General features: G+C 45.4%; 1 protein-coding gene across 1 annotated transcript in view; it reads left to right on the top strand.

Moving 5' to 3' along the window:
* GPAT3 (glycerol-3-phosphate acyltransferase 3) overlaps nt 1-19527 on the top strand; it is an 89874-nt gene extending 70347 nt beyond the window's left edge. Inside the window, exons 7-12 of the mRNA XM_088445026.1 lie at nt 889-1004; nt 4352-4407; nt 5600-5685; nt 7187-7315; nt 8498-8577; nt 18713-19527. Of these exons, the coding sequence (XP_088301152.1) occupies nt 889-1004; nt 4352-4407; nt 5600-5685; nt 7187-7315; nt 8498-8577; nt 18713-18827 (582 nt within the window). The 3' untranslated portion in view covers nt 18828-19527. The remainder of the gene's footprint in view (nt 1-888; nt 1005-4351; nt 4408-5599; nt 5686-7186; nt 7316-8497; nt 8578-18712) is intronic.
* Nucleotides 19528-20826: the final 1299 nt, after the last annotated feature.

Below are 20826 nucleotides of genomic sequence, written 5' to 3' on the forward strand. Positions count from 1 at the left end.
ACACAGGCGCACGCTTGGCACTACTTTGTTGATGCACGTGCGGCTACTGCGCACACAATTCACAAACACAGAAAAAATATAATTTTTTTAGCACTTGGGGGGAGCACCCCTGAAGGATAGAGCACCCCCTGGACAACACTACAGCACCCCTTTAGGACTGGAACACTGCACAGGACTTTGGAGTGGACACAGCCCCTATGGAGAACTGACTGCACAACACAGTCCAGCCAGCCCCTATGGACTTTGAAGTAGTGGACACAGCCCCTATTAACAACAGCAGCACAACACAGTCAAGCCAGCCCCTATGGACTTTGAAGTAGTGGACACAGCCCCTATTAACAACAGCAGCACAGCACAACACTACTCTGCACTACGCTGCACTACACTACACAGCCCAGCCAGCCCTAACTCCCACCCTTCCTCTTCACTGTCCACAGCCGAGTGAGAAAATGGCGCCGACGAGACCTTATATAGGTTCCAAAACCCGCGAGACTCAGAAGGCGGGATGATGACATTTTGCCTCGATTTCAGATCCGAGTCAGGCGGGAAAAGTCGAGCCTGACTCGGATCTGCCTCGGATCGGGGGGGGGGGGGGGGGGGTTCGGATTTCAGAAATCCGAACCCGCTCACCCCTAATATATAAATAAATAATATATATATATATATATATATATATATATATATATATATATATATATATATATTATATACTGTGTATATGTAAGTGCTGTAGTTTCATTGCCAATTTGTGCTTTTTTGCGTGTTATTTTTTTACTCTCCCTATTTTGTATGCTCAGTGTGCTGATTTCAGCTATATTAACTGATTTCAATGATATTGGTTTGCCAAAGTTTTCTTTAGATGTTTACATATTGCATGTGATCATTCAGGTTGGACAGATTCATGGAGGACTTATGGGGGTTATTCAGAGAGCTATGGCAAGAGCATGTCCTCACGTCTGGTTTGAGCGGTCTGAAATGCGTGATCGCCACCTTGTGACAAAAAGGTATAAACTAATTTTTTTCTTATACTCTATTTCCTGTTAACATTTATTAGCAAGGATATTACAATAAAAAGAGTAACATTGGGTACATTACTATCTCTTTACCACCTGTATGTCAGTTGTTACATTGTGGTCCTACATTCACCAAATGAAAAACCTTTTCACTGATGTCTATTTTATGCTAGGCTGTAAAAAACGAAACCCAAAAGCATCTTAATATCACATATGAAAGTCTGACATTGTAACTGAATCTCTTGAGTTTAACATTTTTTTACTGGTTTTAGAACTAAGTATGTTAGTAACTTTATTATTAATTTTCTTAGATGTCTTTTCCGTCCCTCCCTTCACCACCTTTTTCCCAGCCTTAGCCACCTTAAATAAAATGTCCAACTTCAGTATCACCTTTCTCTAATGAAAGGAGAAAAGATGATCTTTATATTTAAATTAACTAAAGTGGTGAATAAAGCTGGGTACACACTGGAGCGACAGGCATTCGTCCCGACATCGGAATAAATGTCCTTGAACAGGGATTGCCCGATCACACTTGAACGAGTTAATAAACGATGGAACGATCACTGTTCCGCCCTTCATTAACATACCACAGTCCGTACGCGATATTGCTAGGTTTGATGTGCAGCACATCAAACCTAGCTACTGTTGCTAGCACGTAATCGCCTGTACACACTGAGCGTTGTAGGCGATTTTGTCATTACGAAATGGCAAATCGGCCCGACATCGTTACAATGTGTACTTGGCTTTAGAGTTTTTGTTTTCAAAATTTTATTTTGCTCATATTTTATTTTAATTACCATTTTAGAATTTGTGGTACATGGTCATAATACTGGGAACACTGGCGTTGTCACTCCTGGGCTTTCACTCTTGATTACTAGGACCTCAGAAAGTGCCAGTCGTGCCATCTGTGTTGCTTTAACACAGGGTACAGTAGATTGGATGAGCTTCATGTCTTGTCTACATAAAGTACATCTGGCTTGTAGTCTAGACTCCTATAGTCCTGCTGCCTGCACTTCTCTCTTGATCCTGGGAAACATTTTTATTTATTATTGTTCTTGATTTAAAAGATGCCTTAGTGCCACGCTGCACCAGACAATGGAGAAAACAGGACATGCATAAAACGGAGACGTACAAAGTAGACAAAATGTATGTAGAATATAGAGTGCCATGCTCATAAGATGTATTTAGAAGGGGCACAGCTGAATCAAGGAGCAAATGTGACTCGGTTAAACCGTTTTACAGGTGCATTACAAAAGTAGTATAAGGTCGCGCTTAATGGACACAAGGCAGTATAGTGATTTGAATATCCCATTTTAATCACAATATAACAATAATAAAATACATATCCTAAAAATTGTGCATGCACATATTAAACATCTAAACAATGAAAAGTCTCAAAGAGGCTGGAGAATAACATAGATGCTTATTCCACAGAGTCCCAAGTAGTCGACACTATTGTATCAAGTTGATGCCTGCTATAATTCATAAAATGGGAACTTAACACTCGTAATGCCACAGTGTATTGTAATTGTAGCAATCAGTATTGCAGTAACGCGTGTTAAGTTTTAATGAGCCAAGTCTAAAATGACTATAATGACAAATAAACCTCCTATATGGATTCCATATACTGACCGTCCCGGGTCAGTGAATAATTATAGGTTGCCCAGCTCCTCATGCATTTTGTACTAGGTAAATAGATAAGCTGCAGCGTCCAGATAAACTGTGTACAATAAGCACACTGTGCGGCTCTCTGTCAGGAGACCCGGTGTGATCCAGCAATTGCCAGGCGTCTCCGACAAAGTTTATGAAAGCGATGTCCGCGGCAGATCTATTCACAGTGAAGGGTAAATGGAGCAACAGTGTCCTATGTGCAGCGTCTTGGTTCTCACCCACAGCTGTAGAGGCATACACCCTCTGATAGCGGTGTACGCAGTGGATCTAGGGCCTGATTCAGACCCACTCGCGAGCGGCTGTCCGCTCGCAAGTGGGTCGATGTTCTGCACTGAGCATGCGCACGACGGAGGGAGCTCCGTCGTGCGCATGCGCCAGACGCGACGAGCGAAGGACTTTCCTTCGTTCGTTGTGTCTGATCAAAGGGGGCGTGCTGTCGATGTTGATTGACAGCACGCCCCCTTTGGTGGGCGTGCCGGGGGCGTGCCTCCCTGACGGGGGCGTTCCTAAGGGAACGCCTACCGTCAGAAGCCGGCCCACTGACATCACTAGTGATGTCAGTGGGAGTGATTTTGGATCTGATAGAGCCAAAATCACTCCGGGCCTTGCGGTTGAAAACCTCAACCGCAGGCTCCGGCTCGCAGTTTCGATGGTTGCGATAGTCAAGACCATCGCGGCCATCAAACTGCACGCTCGTATAGGCTGTGGGTGGTGACCCACAGCTATACGAGCATCCAGGAGGACGCTCCATAGTTATGGAGGACGGCCCTCATTCAGAGCGTGCGCTCTGCTCAGAGCGTACGGCTCTGAATGAGGGCCCTAGTTAGGTGAAGGGTAATCGGAGCAGCAGAATCCTGAGTATGGCGTCTGTGTTCTCACCATCAGATGAAATAGTGTACACCCTATGTGCTGAGCGCCCAAGGTGCACGAGGGGATACACTGATTCCCAGGTCCAAAGAGTATGTGAATCAAGCTCCTTCTGTGTCCTTAATGCGTTTCTCCTCACTGGGAGGCTTTCTCAGAAGGCAGAACCCATGCCATCCTTCCCTCCCATTGTGACATATGGCCCCTGCGGCCCTGACTGTCATTGTCATATGTAGAAACCTAAAATATTATAGCGAAGAAGAACATTTCTGCTCATTTATTTAACTACTGTACATTCTGTCTGAAGTAATTTTTCAGCAATGTTCCACCAATTTGATTCTCCTCCTCTTCTAGTATATGTATTTTTGTTCTAAAAGTTCACTACCACTGATGAATGCTTTACTCCTGTACGTACATTTTAGAAAAACCCCTAAATTTAGTTGAAATATCTAACATATGCCCCCTCCCTCTTCTCTACTCTTCTCCAACGTGTATAGATTCTTTTAGTCTTTCTTGGTAAATTTTGTGATTTAGACTATACACTGTTTTAGTTTCATTCCTTGCACAATCTCTAATTTATGCATGTCCTTCTTGGAGATATGACCTCCAGAACTGATTACTGCGTTCCTGGTAGGGTCACGCCGATGACATATGCATCTAGAGTGGTCTGTTACCCCTTGTAAATGACCTCCACAGTGTTTGCTTAGGTAAAATATCTAATAACCTTTATGGATATCTATAAGATAATGCAAGAATAAATAGATATTTTATTTATACTCTACATTAACATTTATTTTAAACAGACTGAGAGAACATGTGCTAGATAAAGAAAAATTGCCCATTTTGATTTTCCCTGAAGGTGAGTTTGATGTTCTTTCACAGTGGTTCTTTTCGATGAGGATGTTGTAACTGGAATTGTTAACTTTGTATTGAATAGTATATATACCTGAAAAAGATAACCATCATCAAATATGTTTGTTTTAATGTTTCGTAAATTGAGGTATTATTGAACTGTGTCGCTTATTATTCCTATCTTTTGCAATATAGAACCGTATCGGAAGACAGGGCGAGAAGTGATATTTCCATATACAGAAATATGAACAGTGAATAGAAGGGAGCTATTTGATTATCGGGAAAAGTTCCATTTTGATTGCGTCACTTAACTTATGCATTTGAGTGGCAACCTTGTAACCTGTTTGTGGTGTAGCATTTGTAATTGTTGTGGGGAACTTTAAAGGTTTAGTTTTTTGACAGGCAAGGTGATCTTATATTCGTGGTCCTCCAAAATGGGTGGACCTATCATGTACTCCTATTTTGGGGGGTCTGTACTTCTAAATGTACAAAAGTGATGGAAGAATTCCCAAACGAAGTCATTGAAGGGGACCACACTAGCAGCACAGTTCTGAGCTGCTGCCTCATTGCATTCTACAGTGGAAGAATAAACAATCTAATATCCAAATTGTCACCAAATTGGTGCAGTGCTCAGTGTCTGCCTTTGGGCACATCACAGATAACGAATACACATTTGTAGCCAGAGGCATCAAATAGCCCATGGAGCCACTATTGGTCTCCTCCATTCCATTTTTAGGTGGGGGGAGGACACCTATAAAGGGGAAAGTTTAATTTTACAAAACATTTCCCCTTATTTTACACCTTTTCTATTTGTCATGTAAATGCAATGTGGTCCACTTTCACACCACAAGAACACTCTGTAGCCATGCTCCTCATGGACTACAGATCACTTATAGGTCTTTGTGATCATTGTGAACTTCATTGATGAGGAGTGCATCGGTAGCAGAACCAGTGAAGGTTCTGGGGATACAAATATTCAACATCCCTTATCATTTAGCACACAATTTTATGTATAATATGGATCACAAATGTATTTTTTTTCATTTTAATGTACATACATCTGTTTATGCGGTGGTGTTTTTATTTTTGTTTTTTATGTTACTGGTCCTTCCTCCAATTCTGTTTTAGATACAAATGTCCCATATCCATTGTAGGAGTATCTGTTTAATTTAATACCTGTTAATTATTTGCCTATACAGGAACCTGTATTAATAACACATCTGTTATGATGTTCAAGAAAGGAAGTTTTGAAATTGGTGGGATCATATATCCTGTTGCAATAAAGGTAAGTAAATACAGACTGCTAGCAGGGCACCACCGTCTTCAATCCATTATTCTTCTACTCAACCTTTAACAGTTGTCATATGAATAGGATCAAACTGAAGCTCTCACAAATGTCATTTCATATCATTTGCATATAATAGCTAATGTGTGACTAGGGCCTACACGAGAGACTGAAACCTTCAGTGGTTAATTTGACTTGTTTATAATTAAAACTATTAAGCTTTTGAACATTATTAAATTTAACCTGAAGAACATCAGTTTAAACCTGGGTAAAACAATAGAAATAATTATGATCCGGACTGAAAATCAAAAGAACAAAGTAACAAACTCAAATATTTGGTGTATAAAATTTGAAAGAAAATAAGTATATGATTTATATAGATAACTGGTATAGTACTGTAATTCAAAGGCTATAAATGTAATATAATTTATAGGCTGTAACCTTATCCTCTGAGACAAAAAAGGAATGTGGGACATTTTGTTAGTAGATTTAAATGTCGTAGACCAGACTAGGTTCAGAGACCTCTTGCACATTAGATAATTGGCTGTTTTGCCTACTTCGGGTTGGGTATGGGATGCAGACGGTCAAAATACCAACAGCGGCATCCCAACAGTCAGAATCCTGAGGCTACAGGTAAGTAACCCTACCCCTGCTGCTTAACCCCAACTCTTCTCCCTACCCGCAGCCTAACCCTCCCCGTAGTGCCTAAGCCTAATACTTAACGTCGGGATGCCAACGGTCAGGATTCCGGCGCCGGGATTGTGACCGTCGGCATCCTGACTGCTGGGATCCCAACTACATCCCGCTTACTTCTAGGGTCAAGAAATCAACCAATCAGTGGGGTGTGCTTGAGGCAATTCTGCCATCTCATCAGGAAATAAATACTTCATCGACCACTATGAAATAAGTTGGTTACTTCAAATGATGATCCTTGTATCTTGTAGGTTTTACAATATAGTGACAGACCAGGCTGGACAAGCACAATGGATGTTTCTTCTGTACTGTACAGATAACAAAATACACTGAATTTCAGTTTTGAGTGGACACTTTTTATTATTCAAATGTGACTATTGAACTTCTTGGAAAAACTAGTAAATAACAATCTTCCATGTCTTTTGTGAGTGATAATTCAATGTAGTGTATACAGTATTTAGTTGTACTTACAGTTTTGAGTAAGGCATATATTGACAGACCTAGATTTTAAGCTTGTCATCTTCAATATTGCACAGTACTTAACAAAGCGGTTTGTGATTTATACATTTAAATGAGTGTGCAGAATTTAGGCATTTAGATGATTTTAGTCAATTTAAGTTGAATACAGTGCATAAGGTGATGACGGGAATACTACTGGAAAGTCCTTGAAACTGCATATTGCTATACCGTACCTTTTTGAAAATTGAGATAACTAAAATCACATGCTCATATTTATACTATAATTACAGACTTTGTTCCGAGCATTTCTTGTAGTTGTTTTGTTTTTATAATTTTGTTTATTTTGTAGTATGACCCTCAGTTTGGTGACGCCTTTTGGAACAGCAGTAAATACAGTATGGTCAGCTACCTATTGCGAATGATGACAAGCTGGGCTCTCAAGTGCAATGTTTGGTACCTACCTCCTATGACTAGACAGGTATTGTGTACACACTGTACTTTTTACTTGTGCATCTTCTTTGTGTGATATGATTCTTTTATATTGGGCAGCACAGACGGTGTAATGGTTAGCGTTACTGCCTCACAGCACTGAGGTCGTGGGTTCGATTCCCACCATGGCCCTATCTGTGCGGAGTTTGTATATTCTCCCTGTGCTTGCGTGGGTTTCCTCCGGGTACTCCGGTTTCCTCCCACACTCCAAAAATATACTGATAGGTTAATTGGCTCCCAACACAAATTAACCCTAGTGTGTATGTGTGTGCACATGTGATAGGGAATATAGATTGTAAGCTCCACTGGGGCAGGGACTGATGTGAATGGGCAAATACTCTCTGTAAAGCGCTGCGGAATATGTGTGCGCTATATAAATAACTGGTAATAATAATAATAATAATAATATTAAAATAGAAAATATTTTAACGTACAGCTCATATGGAGTTGGGTATGTTTTATGTTTGGTTAGATCACAAAGCACAAATTTATTGTGCACATGCCCCAAAAAGTGTAAGCCTAGGTCCGTTTATATCACACCCTTACTTTTAGCGGCAGGATGGGTGTGCACAGGCAGACTGAGGGCCTGATTCAGAGATGTACACTAATGCAAACGCAACTACATACTCTAACGAATCGCAGTTGCTAAAATATGCTAATGCCTTCCAAAGCACAGCCGAGCATAGGGGCTCACTGTTGCCTTCTCATATCCATCCGACGGCGTACAACAGCGCAAACATTGATAACATCGACACACGTCGTGCAGCCACGCTATGTATGGGGCTTGTCTGACCAATTTTCTGTATTTAATGTGTATAAGTGGCTGAAGCCCATTCGATCACATAGAGAATGCACACTACTGTAGAGTCCTCAATACTTGGTCCTGTTTTACAAGCTATTAAGTGATTACTGCAGGAAAGCTTGTATCACCCTATCTTTTTGTCATTAGGTGAAGTAGACTTTAGTTCATATTCTGCAGTGCAGATCTCGCTCATGCTTACAACTACATACTGTCATTTCAGTAGTAAGGTTAGATAATCTTTGAAATAGGTGCAGATTAATTAGCCAGGTGAGTGAAATGCAGCAGTACAGATTGCTCCACACTGACAAGAGGCTAAATTCACTTTGACAATTTTAACCCATTAAAATATATTGTTTTGTATATTCTCAGGAAGGTGAAAATGCTGTTGATTTTGCCAACCGTGTTAAATCTGCCATTGCCAAACAAGGTGGACTGGTTGAACTTCCCTGGTAAGATTGCAGCTCTTTAACAGTGCAACATTTTTTTTATATAGAATATTATAATGAGATTTTTCTAACCTTAATTTTATGTTATATAATTTTGTTTTATGGCATTTATAGAATCGATATAAACACTAATGCAATAACAGACAATTCAGTGGCAAATCCCAGCCCTGATGTGCCGCACACTGGCGCTCCACTGTGCTGCTTCTACCGATAGCGGTAGTGGGTGGGGACGAAGACGACGACTGCTGATCACCTTAAACGAGGAATTGTGACTGCAATATTGATTAGCATAGTAACAGATGGTTTACACATAAATCGAGAGCTTTATTATCATTGGATGGAAGGTAATCATTTAAAATTTGGAAAGAAAAACTCTTTAGGCAGTGGTGGAGGATGGAATAAGAAAAGGGACAAAAAAAGGTGGTTTGGGAGAACAAAGGTAGGGTAAGAAGTTAGGGTCACTGTGGGTGTATGTTGGATTGGATATTTGATATAAAAAAAAAAAGTAGGTCTGCACCTGGGTAGAGTTATTTTGGGAAGTCTAATTGTTTATAGATGTGTCCACATACATCTAGCCTCCCTGCGTGTTAAATAGCCCTTTTGGTCTCACCATGCCTTGACTCTGCAGCGCCGAGCGTCTTTTCGTGCAACTTTTTCACTTAAAATGTGTTATTCGCAAAAGCGATGCAAATAGGACGCACAAGCAGCGTCTGCTAATTAAAATGATATGTGGCATGTCTATATTCTGTGTGCGACTGCAGGTGTATTTGCATGCGAAATGCTACGTTAGTGTGACAGCCGCTGCAGATATAACCGCAGTAGCACACAGAATTTAGACATGCCACTTATTTTAATTAGCAGACGCTGCTTGTGCGTCCTATTCGCATAGCTTTGCTACCAGGAGCAGATTGGGAATTAAAAGTGGCCCTGGAAAAAAATGTGGAAGAGGCCCTATGTGTGCGCGCCGTAGGCGCGCGCCCGTAAAAGTGGGTATGGCCTAATTGCAAGGGGTGTGGTCTAATGAGAAATGCCATGCCCACAAGCCACTCCCCCCATTATTTCATGCTAGGGGCATGCCCACAGCTCCAGGAGATGATAGCCGTGCCCCCAATCCCTCTCTCCAGTGAATAAGCACAGCGAGCAGGTGAATGAGTATTTTCTTACCTATATGATCTCTCTGCAGCGGAACACCTCTGAAGAAATTGATCCTTCTTGGACAGGCAGTTTCTTGAGTCGGTGATTACTATTCATGCTGAGATCACATGGTCCGGGAGCCGCCAGTTTGTGTAGCAATAAAGCCAATGTCCTCATCATGCAACAGAGGTTTAACCAGATAATACATAGTAACAGATGTTTTGGGGCAGGACAAAATGGGAGTTTCCTATATTGAACAATTTAATATTAATAAAATATATTTGCTCATTTGGTACCATTTGCATTAGAATATGGTTTCATTAGAATTGTTATCTTACTGAAGATTACTGTGCCCCAGTGTTTTCTTCTAATAGTACCAGTGGTCCTACCGTCCTCTGTGTGTGTCCAGCATCATCACCTTGGTGTGTCTCCAGCCTATCCCCTTACGTGTTTCTTCAGGGCTATCCCCCTGCGCCTCTGCAGTGCCACCCCCAATTCTCTCTGGCACCATCCGCCTGTGTCTCCCCACAGTGCTATCCTCCTGCGTTTCCCAGGCGCCATCATCCTGCGCCTCCTCAGTGGCGTCCTCCTGCCCTAGCACAGGATAGCCCTTCTTTCTCACACACAGGTCATCTCCCCTTAGCACAGAATACCCCCCTCCCCACAGATCATCATCTCCCGCACCCCTAGTGTAGCAGAGCCCCTCCCCACAGACAGATCATCTCCACCTAGTACAGCAGACCCCTTCCCACAGAAATATCATCTCCCCTTAGAACAGATCATCTCAGTATAGCATCCTCCCTCCCCCACAGAAATATCATTTCTACTTCAGGGTCCATAGGGTATCCACAGGATACCTTGGGGTATACGTGTGACGTCAGTCATCGGGCACCAAAGAGTTAAGCTTTCAGCCTCCCAGGATGCACTAGGTCCCCCTCCTATACCCCGCCCCCGAGCCAAGGCACCTCAGTTTAGTTTGGTGCCCGGCCGGAGTCGGGTGCACCTGTCGGAGTGGGGGCTAGAAGAGCCCCTGAAGTTTTCTTCTATGCAGCTGTGGCTGCACATCTGGATGTACAGCATGGACAGTCAGTCCTGACGTCCATGCTGTCTTCCCTACACCCCCGCCGGTACCAGAACGCCGGTACCGATCCGGGGATGCTGGTGAGCATCTGGGGTCACAGCTAGCGGTGACCCCAGAAGTTCCGGACCATGGGCGGATTCAAGGGGGACAAAAGTAAGCAGCGGGGTCCCGCGGTGGGTCCCCGCTGATCACATGATCCTGAGTCCCCAGGCAGGGGGCTCCCTGGGGACTGGCTGCAGCGTGGAGCCAGGCGACCAACCTGCGCTTCCACTACCCCCTGGGACAGCGGACCGCAGCAGAGCGGTAGCGCTGCGGCGTCCCAGGGGTTAAATGCATGCCAGGGGAGCGCGCCTTCCCTGTCTCACAGCCGGCGCCTCCCCCGCTGCACACAGCCCTCTCTGCACGCTGCCGACTGGTCCTGTGGCAGCGCTCCTCCCCCAGGCCAGCCTCCTCTCTGCTCCTCGGCGGCCATCTTCCCCTGAACGCATGGTGAACGCTGCTGGAAGCCTGGACGGAAGCATCGTGGTCTTTGTCCCCCCGCATACCTCTCCTCCGATTTGGGTCAGGTCTGTGTATGCTGCGCTGTGTCCTACCAGGCCCTGTGTCTGCGTAGTTGATTGATCAGCGCTGTTAGTGCAGGAATTGATATTTCTTTGCATTGTATGTGACTGTGCTAGCGCTGCTGCCTGTAACTTTTCTTCTAAACTGTCAGCTTTATTACTATCCCTGTTCTTTCTGCTAAGCCCTTGCGGTGCTGCAGGGTGGTCTCTCGCCTATTTGATATATAATTGGTGAGAGGGGTCACATACTTGGTGCCATCATGTCTGAAAGTGATTTTCCTCTCCGGCTACAGTGTACTACGTGTAAAGTACCGTTAGCGGAGGGGGAGGGTAGCGCGGAGGGCCTCTGCCAGCAGTGTGTTACAGCACCGGTACAGGAGCCGCCCTGGGCTTGTTTCGCTCAGGCGCTTACAACCTTGGTGGGCCAGTTAGCTCCGCAACCCGCATTTACACCGATGGGTTTGTCCCAGCAGTCAATGGTGTCGTCACCCATGCAGGGTTTCCCACGACAATTGGTGGTACCCCACAGTCTTCCTATTTCCCCGCTCCCGGTTTCTCAGGAGCCGGCGTGGGTTAACTCCCTGACGAGTTCTGTACAGCACTTGTCGGATGTGTTGCAAGGGGAGTCTGTGATCCGGCCACATAAACGGCCGGTGGCGTCTCTTTCCGCTCCTTATGAGGATGACGAAGGGACGTCTGATGATGCGGAGATTCTGGATCCTTACGATCAGGAACCTCTCCATACTAAGGACGCTGACGCTAAGTCCAAGGTATATATTCCTGGACTTATTCGGGCAGTCCGCACAGCCTTGGTGATTGAGGACGAAGTTCCCCCAGCGGCTAAATCTAAGTACGCCTTTTTTAAAGATGTGAAGGGCGATGCCACAGTCTTTCCTCTTTCAGGTCAGTTAGTGGACCATTTAGAGGAGGTGTGGAAACAGCCTGGCAAAAGATACCAGCTGCAGAGGCACCTGGCGGTGGCTTATCCGTTCGCGGATAATTGTTTTGCAAAGTGGGAATCCCCTCCACAGGTGGATTCTCACATGACCCGTCTTGTCCGTAGTGCCACATTGCCGATGCCATCCATGTCCTCCCTTAAGGATGCTACGGACCGCAAGGTGGAGATCTGCCTGAAGTCCGCTTATTCCCTTGCGGGGGGGCAGCACGACCGGCTATGGCCATTTGCTGGGTTGCCAGAGCGATGGAGCGCTGGGCGGATTCATTAGAGGCATCTTTTGATTCCGACTGTCCGGCCGAACAGGCGGAGTTGATTGGTAATCTCCGTGATTCGGCCACTTATATCAATGAGGCGGCCTTAGACATTAGTACTCTGGTGTCTAGAATTTCTTCAGCAGCGGTGGCTGCTCGTCGCACCTTGTGGCTGCGATCCTGGAAGGCGGACGCAGATTCCAAAAGGGGTCTGGAGGCGTTGCCATTTACCGGAGAAGTTCTCTTCGGTCCGGATCTGGATAAGATTGTGGCCACGCTGGCGGCAGCCAAATCGGCTTGTCTCCCGTCGGCCGCTGCTCCTTCTGGTTCTGGACCATCGTCCTTTCGGTCATCTAGGGCCCAGGGCAGGCCCAAACCACAGTCTTTTCCTCGACAGGCTGGCCCTAAGAAATCGGCCAAGCCCCGGAAGCAGGCATGGAGTACCAGACGTCCGGCCCCCAAGCCAGATGACAAGCCTGCGGTCTGACGGTCCGGGCCTCCCTTTGGGGGATCCCAAAGTGGGAGGCCGCCTGCTGCAGTTCGCCCAGTGTTGGTCGGTCACTACGACAGACACTTGGGTTCTCGAGGTGGTTTCCCACGGGTACGCCCTCTCCTTCCGGCACAGACCCCCGGCTCGATTCTTCACCACGGGTCTACCATCAGACCGGAACAAGGCTACGGAGCTGCGGAAGGTATTGCACACTATGCTCCAGCCTGGAGTTATAGTGCCTGTTCCATTCTCCCAGAGGGGCCAGGGTTTCTATTCAAATCTTTTTTTGGTACAGAAACCCAATGGGTCGTATCGTCCGATTCTCAACCTCAAAGCTCTCAACAAGTCTTTGCGGGTACCGAAGTTTCGGATGGAGACCCTACGGTCCATCATTCTGGCGCTGGAACCTGGGGACTACATGGTGTCATTGGACATACAGGACGCTTACCTGCATGTCCCTATTCTTTTGCGCCATCAACAGTTCCTCAGGTTTGCAATCCGCAACGACCACTTCCAGTTTCGGGCGTTACCTTTTGGCCTGGCGACAGCACCACGTGTGTTCACCAAGGTGATGGCGGTCATGGCGGCTTCTCTGCGGCTGCAGGGATTCCGCATGTTGCCGTACTTGGACGACCTTTTATTGGTGGCAGGATCTCCAGAGCTCCTTCTACGCCACTTGGGCCTGACCATTGCGCTACTGCAACGGCACGGCTGGATAATCAACTGGCAGAAGTCCACTCTAATCCCGTCTCGGAGGATTCTGCACCTCGGAGCCTTATTGGACTCGGAACAGCAGAGGATCTTCGTGACGGGGGAAAAGATCTCTGCTTTACAGTCGAGGGTGCGCAGTTGTCTGCTCAGTCGCCGGGTGTCTCTACACTCGGCGATGAGGTTACTGGGCTCCATGGTGTCGGTGTTCGACATGGTGGAATATGCCCAGTTTCACTCCAGACCTCTGCAGCACCTGATTCTGTCCAAGTGGAACGGGCTGCCGCAGTCTCTGAAGTCCCAGACAATTGTGCTCACCCTGGAGGTTTGCCTGTCCCTTGCCTGGTGGTTACAGACGACCCATCTCAGCGGGGGACGTCTGTTCTGAGTTCCAAATTGGGTCCTGTTGACAACGGACGCCAGTCTTCGGGGCTGGGGAGCAGTTTCGGGTCCACACTTGTTCCAGGGCATGTGGACGCCGACAGAAGCTGAGCTTCCAATCAATATCTTGGAAATCCGTGCGGTCTTCAATGCTCTCCAGCAGGCACATCGGGTTCTCCAGGGTCGCCCGGTACAGGTCCAGTCGGACAACGCTACCACCGTGGCCTACATAAACAGGCAAGGAGGAACCCGAAGTCGGGCGGCTCTCGTGGAGGTCTCTCGGATCCTGGTATGGGCGGAGCGCAATCTTCCGGCCATATCAGCGGTCTTCATCCCGGGAGTGCTAAATTGGGAGGCGGACTTTCTAAGTCGCCAGGACGTTCATCCGGGGGAATGGTCCCTGCACCCGGACGTTTTTCAACTGCTGGTGGACAGATGGGGTCTTCCAGAGATCGACCTCATGGCGTCCCGGCACAACAACAAGTTGCCGGTGTACGGGTCTCGCACAAGAGACGAAGGGGCGTCTCTAGTGGATGCTCTGTCCGTCCGGTGGACGTTCCGGTTCGCATTCCTGTTCCCTCCGGTCTCCCTTCTTCCACGGGTAATCCAGAAATTCAAACAGGAAGGAGGGACGCTCCTGTTGATAGCTCCCGCGTGGCCCAGACGGCACTGGTTCACAGACCTTCAGGGTCTGTCCGTGGACAGTCCTCTGCGGTTGCCGCTACGACCGGACCTTCTGTCTCAGGGTCCTTGCCTTCACCCGGACCTGACTCGGCTGTCTTTGACGGCGTGGCTGTTGAGACGGCCATGCTGAGGTCCCGGGGGGTTTCCAGCTCGTTAGTACGTACCATGTTGCGAGCTCGGAAACAGTCTTCCGCGAGGATATACCATCGCGTGTGGCATACGTTCTTCCAGTGGTGTCGACCGAGAGGTTATGCACCGCTGGAGTTTCATCTGTCTCGGATTCTCGCCTTCCTACAAGCGGGACTAGATCATGGGCTTCGCCCCTGCTTCTTTGAAGGTACAGGTTTCGGCCCTGTCTGTCTGGTTTCACCGTAGGATTGCTACAATCCCAGATGTGCGCACCTTTATGCAAGGTGTTCTCCGCATTCAGCCACCCTTTGTTCCACCTGTGGCGCCTTGGGATTTGGCTGTGGTCCTGAGGGCTCTCCAAGGACCGCCGTTTGAACCACTGGGCTCAGTGGATCTTAAATGGCTGACAGCTAAGACTGTTTTCCTTCTGGCTATTGCTTCGGCCAGACGTGTTTCTGATTTAGGGGCTCTTTCTTGTAGACCCCCTTTCTTGGTTTTTCATGGGAACAGGGCAGTGCTCCGCACTCGGCCCGAGTTTCTTCCCAAGGTTGTTTCCCAGTTTCATGTTAACGAGGAAATCGTTGTTCCGGCCTTTAACTCACCGGGTCTTTCCGTGGGTGAGGCCTCTTTGGATGTTGTGCGGGCCTTAAGGACTTATGTTGACCGCACTTCTTCGTTTAGGAAGTCGGACGCTTTGTTTGTCCTCTATGGCTTCCGTAAAAAGGGTTGGCCTGCCTCAAAGCAAACTTTGGCAGCCTGGATCCATATGGCTATTTCTGAAGCTTATCTTCATGAAGGCCTACCGGTTCCTCCTTCTCTGAAGGCTCATTCCACTAGGTCTGTGAGTCCTTCGTGGGCAGCTCGACGTGGTGCCTCTGCAGTCCAGATCTGCAAGGCTGCTACGTGGTCCTCTGTCCATACCTTCGTGAGGTATTACAGGTTTGACACCTTCGCCTCTCAGGATGCTTTCTTCGGGCGGGGGATTCTCCTTTCTGCACAGGAGCGTCCCCACCCTTAAAGGATACTGCTTTGGGACATCCCCAAGGTATCCTGTGGATACCCTATGGACCCTGAAGTAGAAAATATGAGATATGGTAAGAACTTACCCTTGTTATCTCTATTTCTACGAAGTCCATAGGGTTCCACAGGACTCCCGTCCTGTCGCACCTGTGCTGCAGATGGGCTTTGCTCTGGTCACCGTTTTTTTCCGTCTCCCTCTAGTGAGAATGTGATTCTTGTGTGTGTGTCCAGATCTTTTTTCTCTCTCTTCCTTCTCCTCCGGCCTATGGCTTGGTAACTAACTGAGGTGCCTTGGCTCGGGGGCGGGGTATAGGAGGGGGACCTAGTGCATCCTGGGAGGCTGAAAGCTTAACTCTTTGGTGCCCGATTACTGACGTCACACCTATACCCCAAGGTATCCTGTGGAACCCTATGGACTTCGTAGAAATAGAGATAACAAGGGTAAGTTCTTACCATATCTCATATTATCTCCTTAGAACAAAATGAGCCCACCCCACAGACAGATCATCTCAGTATAGCAGATCCCCCTCCCCCACAGAAAGTCCATCTCCCCCCAGTTCAGCAGATCTCCCCTCACCCCCTCCCCCTTAGACACATCATCTCCCCTCACCCCCTCCCCCTTAGACACATCATCTCCCCTTCCTTAGACACATCATCTCCCCTCACCCCCTCCCCCTTTGACACAGACAGATCATCTCCAGTCACCCTCTCACCCTTAGACAGATCATCTCCCTTCACCACCTCCCCCATAGACAGATCATCTCCCCTCACCACCTCCCCATAGACAGATCATCTCCCCTCACCACCTCCCCCATAGACAGATCATCTCCCCTCACCACCTCCCCCATAGACAGATCATCTCCCCTCACCACCTCCCCCATAGACAGATCATCTCCCCTCACCACCTCCCCCATAGACAGATCATCTCCCCTCACCACCTCCCCCTTAGACAGATCATCTCCTCTCCCCCTTAGAAGGGCCCCCACCCCAGACATCCCGAGTCTCTCCTGATGGACCTAGCCCCAATGTCCTGCACTGCAGCTAGCCAGAATGTCTCCTCTCCTCTCTGCCTCTCCCCAGGCTGTGAAATTAAACTTGACACTTCACAGCCTGGGGAGGGAAGAGTAGAGAGGAGACAGACTGCCTAGGTGTCCTCCCATTCCCGCTGGCGCCGCAACTTACCTCCGCCACTGTCACCCGCAGACCGCTCCACTTCTTTTCTTCTTCACTCCTCCGTGGCGTGTGACCACAAAGGCCTGGGCGAGAGAGGCTCAGGCGCGGCAAGGCAGAGGCAGAGCTGACAGTCAGCCGGCCCGGTTGCCTGTAAAAAAATAGTGAGTCTGTGTCAGGACCCAGCGGCCGCGGGTGATCGGGATAAGGGGGCGGGGCCTCAATGGAAAAGCGGCCCCCACAACCAATCGGCCCACTGGGATTTTCCCCGCAGAATGTAACTGCCAATCCGCCCCTGTTTGCAACTAAGATGCATTTGAAGGTAAAAAGTCGCATAAAATGACGCTCGGCGCTTCTGAGTCACACTGCACTCAAGCGTTCTGAGCAACATGACTTGTAGCGCGCGAAGGATAGATGTATGTGGGCACATCTGTAGGTTTTACATTTTAAACAGAGGTACTGTAACATAGTATGTACTTTCAGATAGAATAAATGAGGTTTATTTTCTAGTCTTTGCACCTACGACTACTTCTGTTGTTAGGATGAATTAGATTAACAAAATCCAGATTATCTAGAACGAGAGCCCAGCACCAAATAAACCATACAACACATCATAGCTGTTCATTTGCGACATTTTTTTTGTTTGTTTGTGTTCATGCCAGATTTTTAATAGGACAGTGCCTTTACTAGCTGTGTCTTGCTATTAAAAAGAACTGCCCTTTTAAATATCTGGTATGAACAAAAGTGTCGGGTTTTACAACCCGATACTTAGTAAATAAACCCCTTAATCATTTATTTTTTTTATTTTTTATTTAATAAAGCAAAACTGTAAAAAGTACATATTTTTCCTATTTTATTGAATGTGAATCACTGCTCTATTGTTTTCTTTGTTTGAAATATGCAGCTCAGAGTTTACTATGAGAAAATAATGGCAGCATGGATGTCTATTTCCACAATGATTAGTTCTTTCACTCATGTAACCAAGTTCAGTTTGTACCAGGTATTGGTAATGATCAGTTAATTAGTGACAGTGCTATTTTTCAGCAGGAATGTCCTGGGCCAAACTGTATTCTCCATACGAAAAGTTTTATATTAAAGTCCCTTTAGAGTGCCTTTTTTTCTAAATACTAATATATATAATTTATACATATATACACTGTATATGTGTGTATGTATGTGTGTGTATATATATATATATATATATATATATATATATATATATGTGTGTGTTTTTCTATAGATCCACCCATAGTAAAAATAGCCCTGGTGATATGAATTACCGGTCACTTATAAATAGTGAAGTTAATTTTAATTTATCCACATAAATTACCTACTTGCTATACATTTTGCAAGGTTCTGATTTAAATGTGCATTTAAATGATACTCTTGTTGATTTTTGACTCCTTATAGTTTCATGAGCAAGTAATTCTGCTTGAAACATTAATCTGCCATAGGTTATGGATCATGCTTTTTTGTGTCTGGTTTGTTTATGGGTGTAGGAGCATTTCTGAGTCTCTCAAGCTAACCTATAGTTTATTTTTTATGCTGAATCTGAACTGTTTGTGTATTCAGGGATGGTGGCCTGAAAAGAGATAAAGTGAAAGATTCATTCAAGGAAGAACAGCAGAAGAACTACAGCAAAATAATCTCTGGACAAAATAATGGACTTTTAGAAAAAACAGACTGATCAATATTTTACCTGGAGAAGTGTCATAGATTCCAAGAACAATACTGGTTTATTCTTTTTTTGTACTCCTCACTGCTTTTTACATAATCTTTTAGATATTTTGGTATATTCACCGACTTAAAGGGTTATGGCCTTGCTGAAGCTTCTTACTGAAGTGTTTATGTGAAAGGTGCACCAGTATGACATGTTGCCAAGTGTTTAAGCTAAAGTTTGACTTGCACTGTAGAGAGAGAGCAAGAGAAAATGTGTTTGATGAATATATATGTAATTTAGGGGTCTATTTACTAAGCAGTGTTAGGAGACAGAGTGAAAAGTGATAAGGTGCCAGCCAATCAGCTCCCAACTGTCATTTTTCAGACACAGCCTGTGAGATGACAGTTGGGAGCTGATTGGCTGGCGCCTTATCACTTTCTTATCACTCTTCACTCTGTCTCCTAACACTGCTTAGTAAATACACCCCTAAACCTTTTCAGGACTTTTGGTTGAGAACATCAGTATCATAAATGGTGATACCAGGCCAAGCTAGGCTAATTTGTGTGCACTATATAATCTCCATTTATGGAGGCCTGATGGCAGTGAGACCAAATGTAATGTTAATGAACAATTTCTTGGTTTTTTTTTGTGACTTATTATAATTGTGCAACAATATTTTTACTTCCATCCATGATTAAAGTGTATACATATGTAGTTTTTCATTAGATTCTTCTATAGTTTCTCATCTGTAACTTGGAGTCTTGCTCTTATTAGTTTAAATCAAAGGTTTACGTAAGGAGTTTATCCACCTAGCAAGTATTAGGTGAACCCAGGGGAAAATGTAAAGGGAGGGTGTTATGATATGCGAGTACTGATGGTACATCATTGGTTAGCTCAGTCATATGTTGCAGACTGTGCCTATTCATAGAAAAAAAACAAAACAACAACCTGGATCTTCAACCTGTGATACATTATGTTGCTGATTTCATCGCTGGAGTTTAATCCTAAATGGGTGATGAACTAAACACTTAACCCAGAGGTTCCCAAACTACACCATTTGAAGTTCAGTTTTTAAGGATATTCATGCTTGAGCACATGTACTTCAGTTAATTTGATTTACCCATCTGGACTCAAACATGTATATCCTTAAAACCTGGACAGTATGGGAGTTTGGGAACCTCTGCCTTAAACCATTCCTGACCGCTATGCCTGGTTGTATGGTGACAGCACTGGGCTTTACAGCCATAAATTATGTAATGAACACTTACTGGATAACGATGGCCATGCACAGCACGCTTCTTGTAACACTTGCCAATGAACGCCATTCCTCTTCTGCATGAACTAGTGGTTCTTCACCTACCTAAGGTGAAAAAAGTTAAAGCTTTGCACAGCTCAATGCAAAGGCTTCGTGCTGGAAGGAATGGTTTAACGCTCATGCTAAATTAAGGGAGTTATCACAATGATAGTCATTGTAAACGGATCTAACAGCTGCCAGCATGTTATTACGGTTTAGACCTAGGTCATGGTAATAGTGGATAACTGAGTCAGGTGTTTCTGGTTAAAATAAGTGTTTGTTTTTTTTAATATATTTTTAAGTTTAGGTTTTATAGTTATGATCTGGCAGAGGGTCTATCCATATTTCTCGATTCCGGTTTAATCTGCGCTTGTTTTTTTCTTGTAAGATTATTTAGTGGTGCAAAAATATTGACACAACCAGAGTTAAAGGTCTAAACATGGAGTATGCATTCATACAGTACAAATAGTAATCATATATGCTTAGAAACAAATAACACATCATGGAGACCATGATAATTGTATGTAAAAAGGTGGCATGCAGATGTCTCTCTCTCTCTCTCTCTCTCTCTCCCCCCCTTTACCTGGTGATTTTTATGTGTGTATAGGTGGCAGCTTTAGAAGAAGTTACAGTAGTATCAAATTATCAACACAATGATACAAATAGTCTTTCATTTTGGCTGTTTCTCTTTCCTTTAATCTAAACCAGAAGATAGATACATAAACAAACTTT

Source organism: Taudactylus pleione, unplaced genomic scaffold (assembly GCF_031769625.1).
Source record: "Taudactylus pleione unplaced genomic scaffold, aTauple2 ptg000376l, whole genome shotgun sequence".
Lineage (NCBI taxonomy): Eukaryota > Metazoa > Chordata > Amphibia > Anura > Myobatrachidae > Taudactylus > Taudactylus pleione.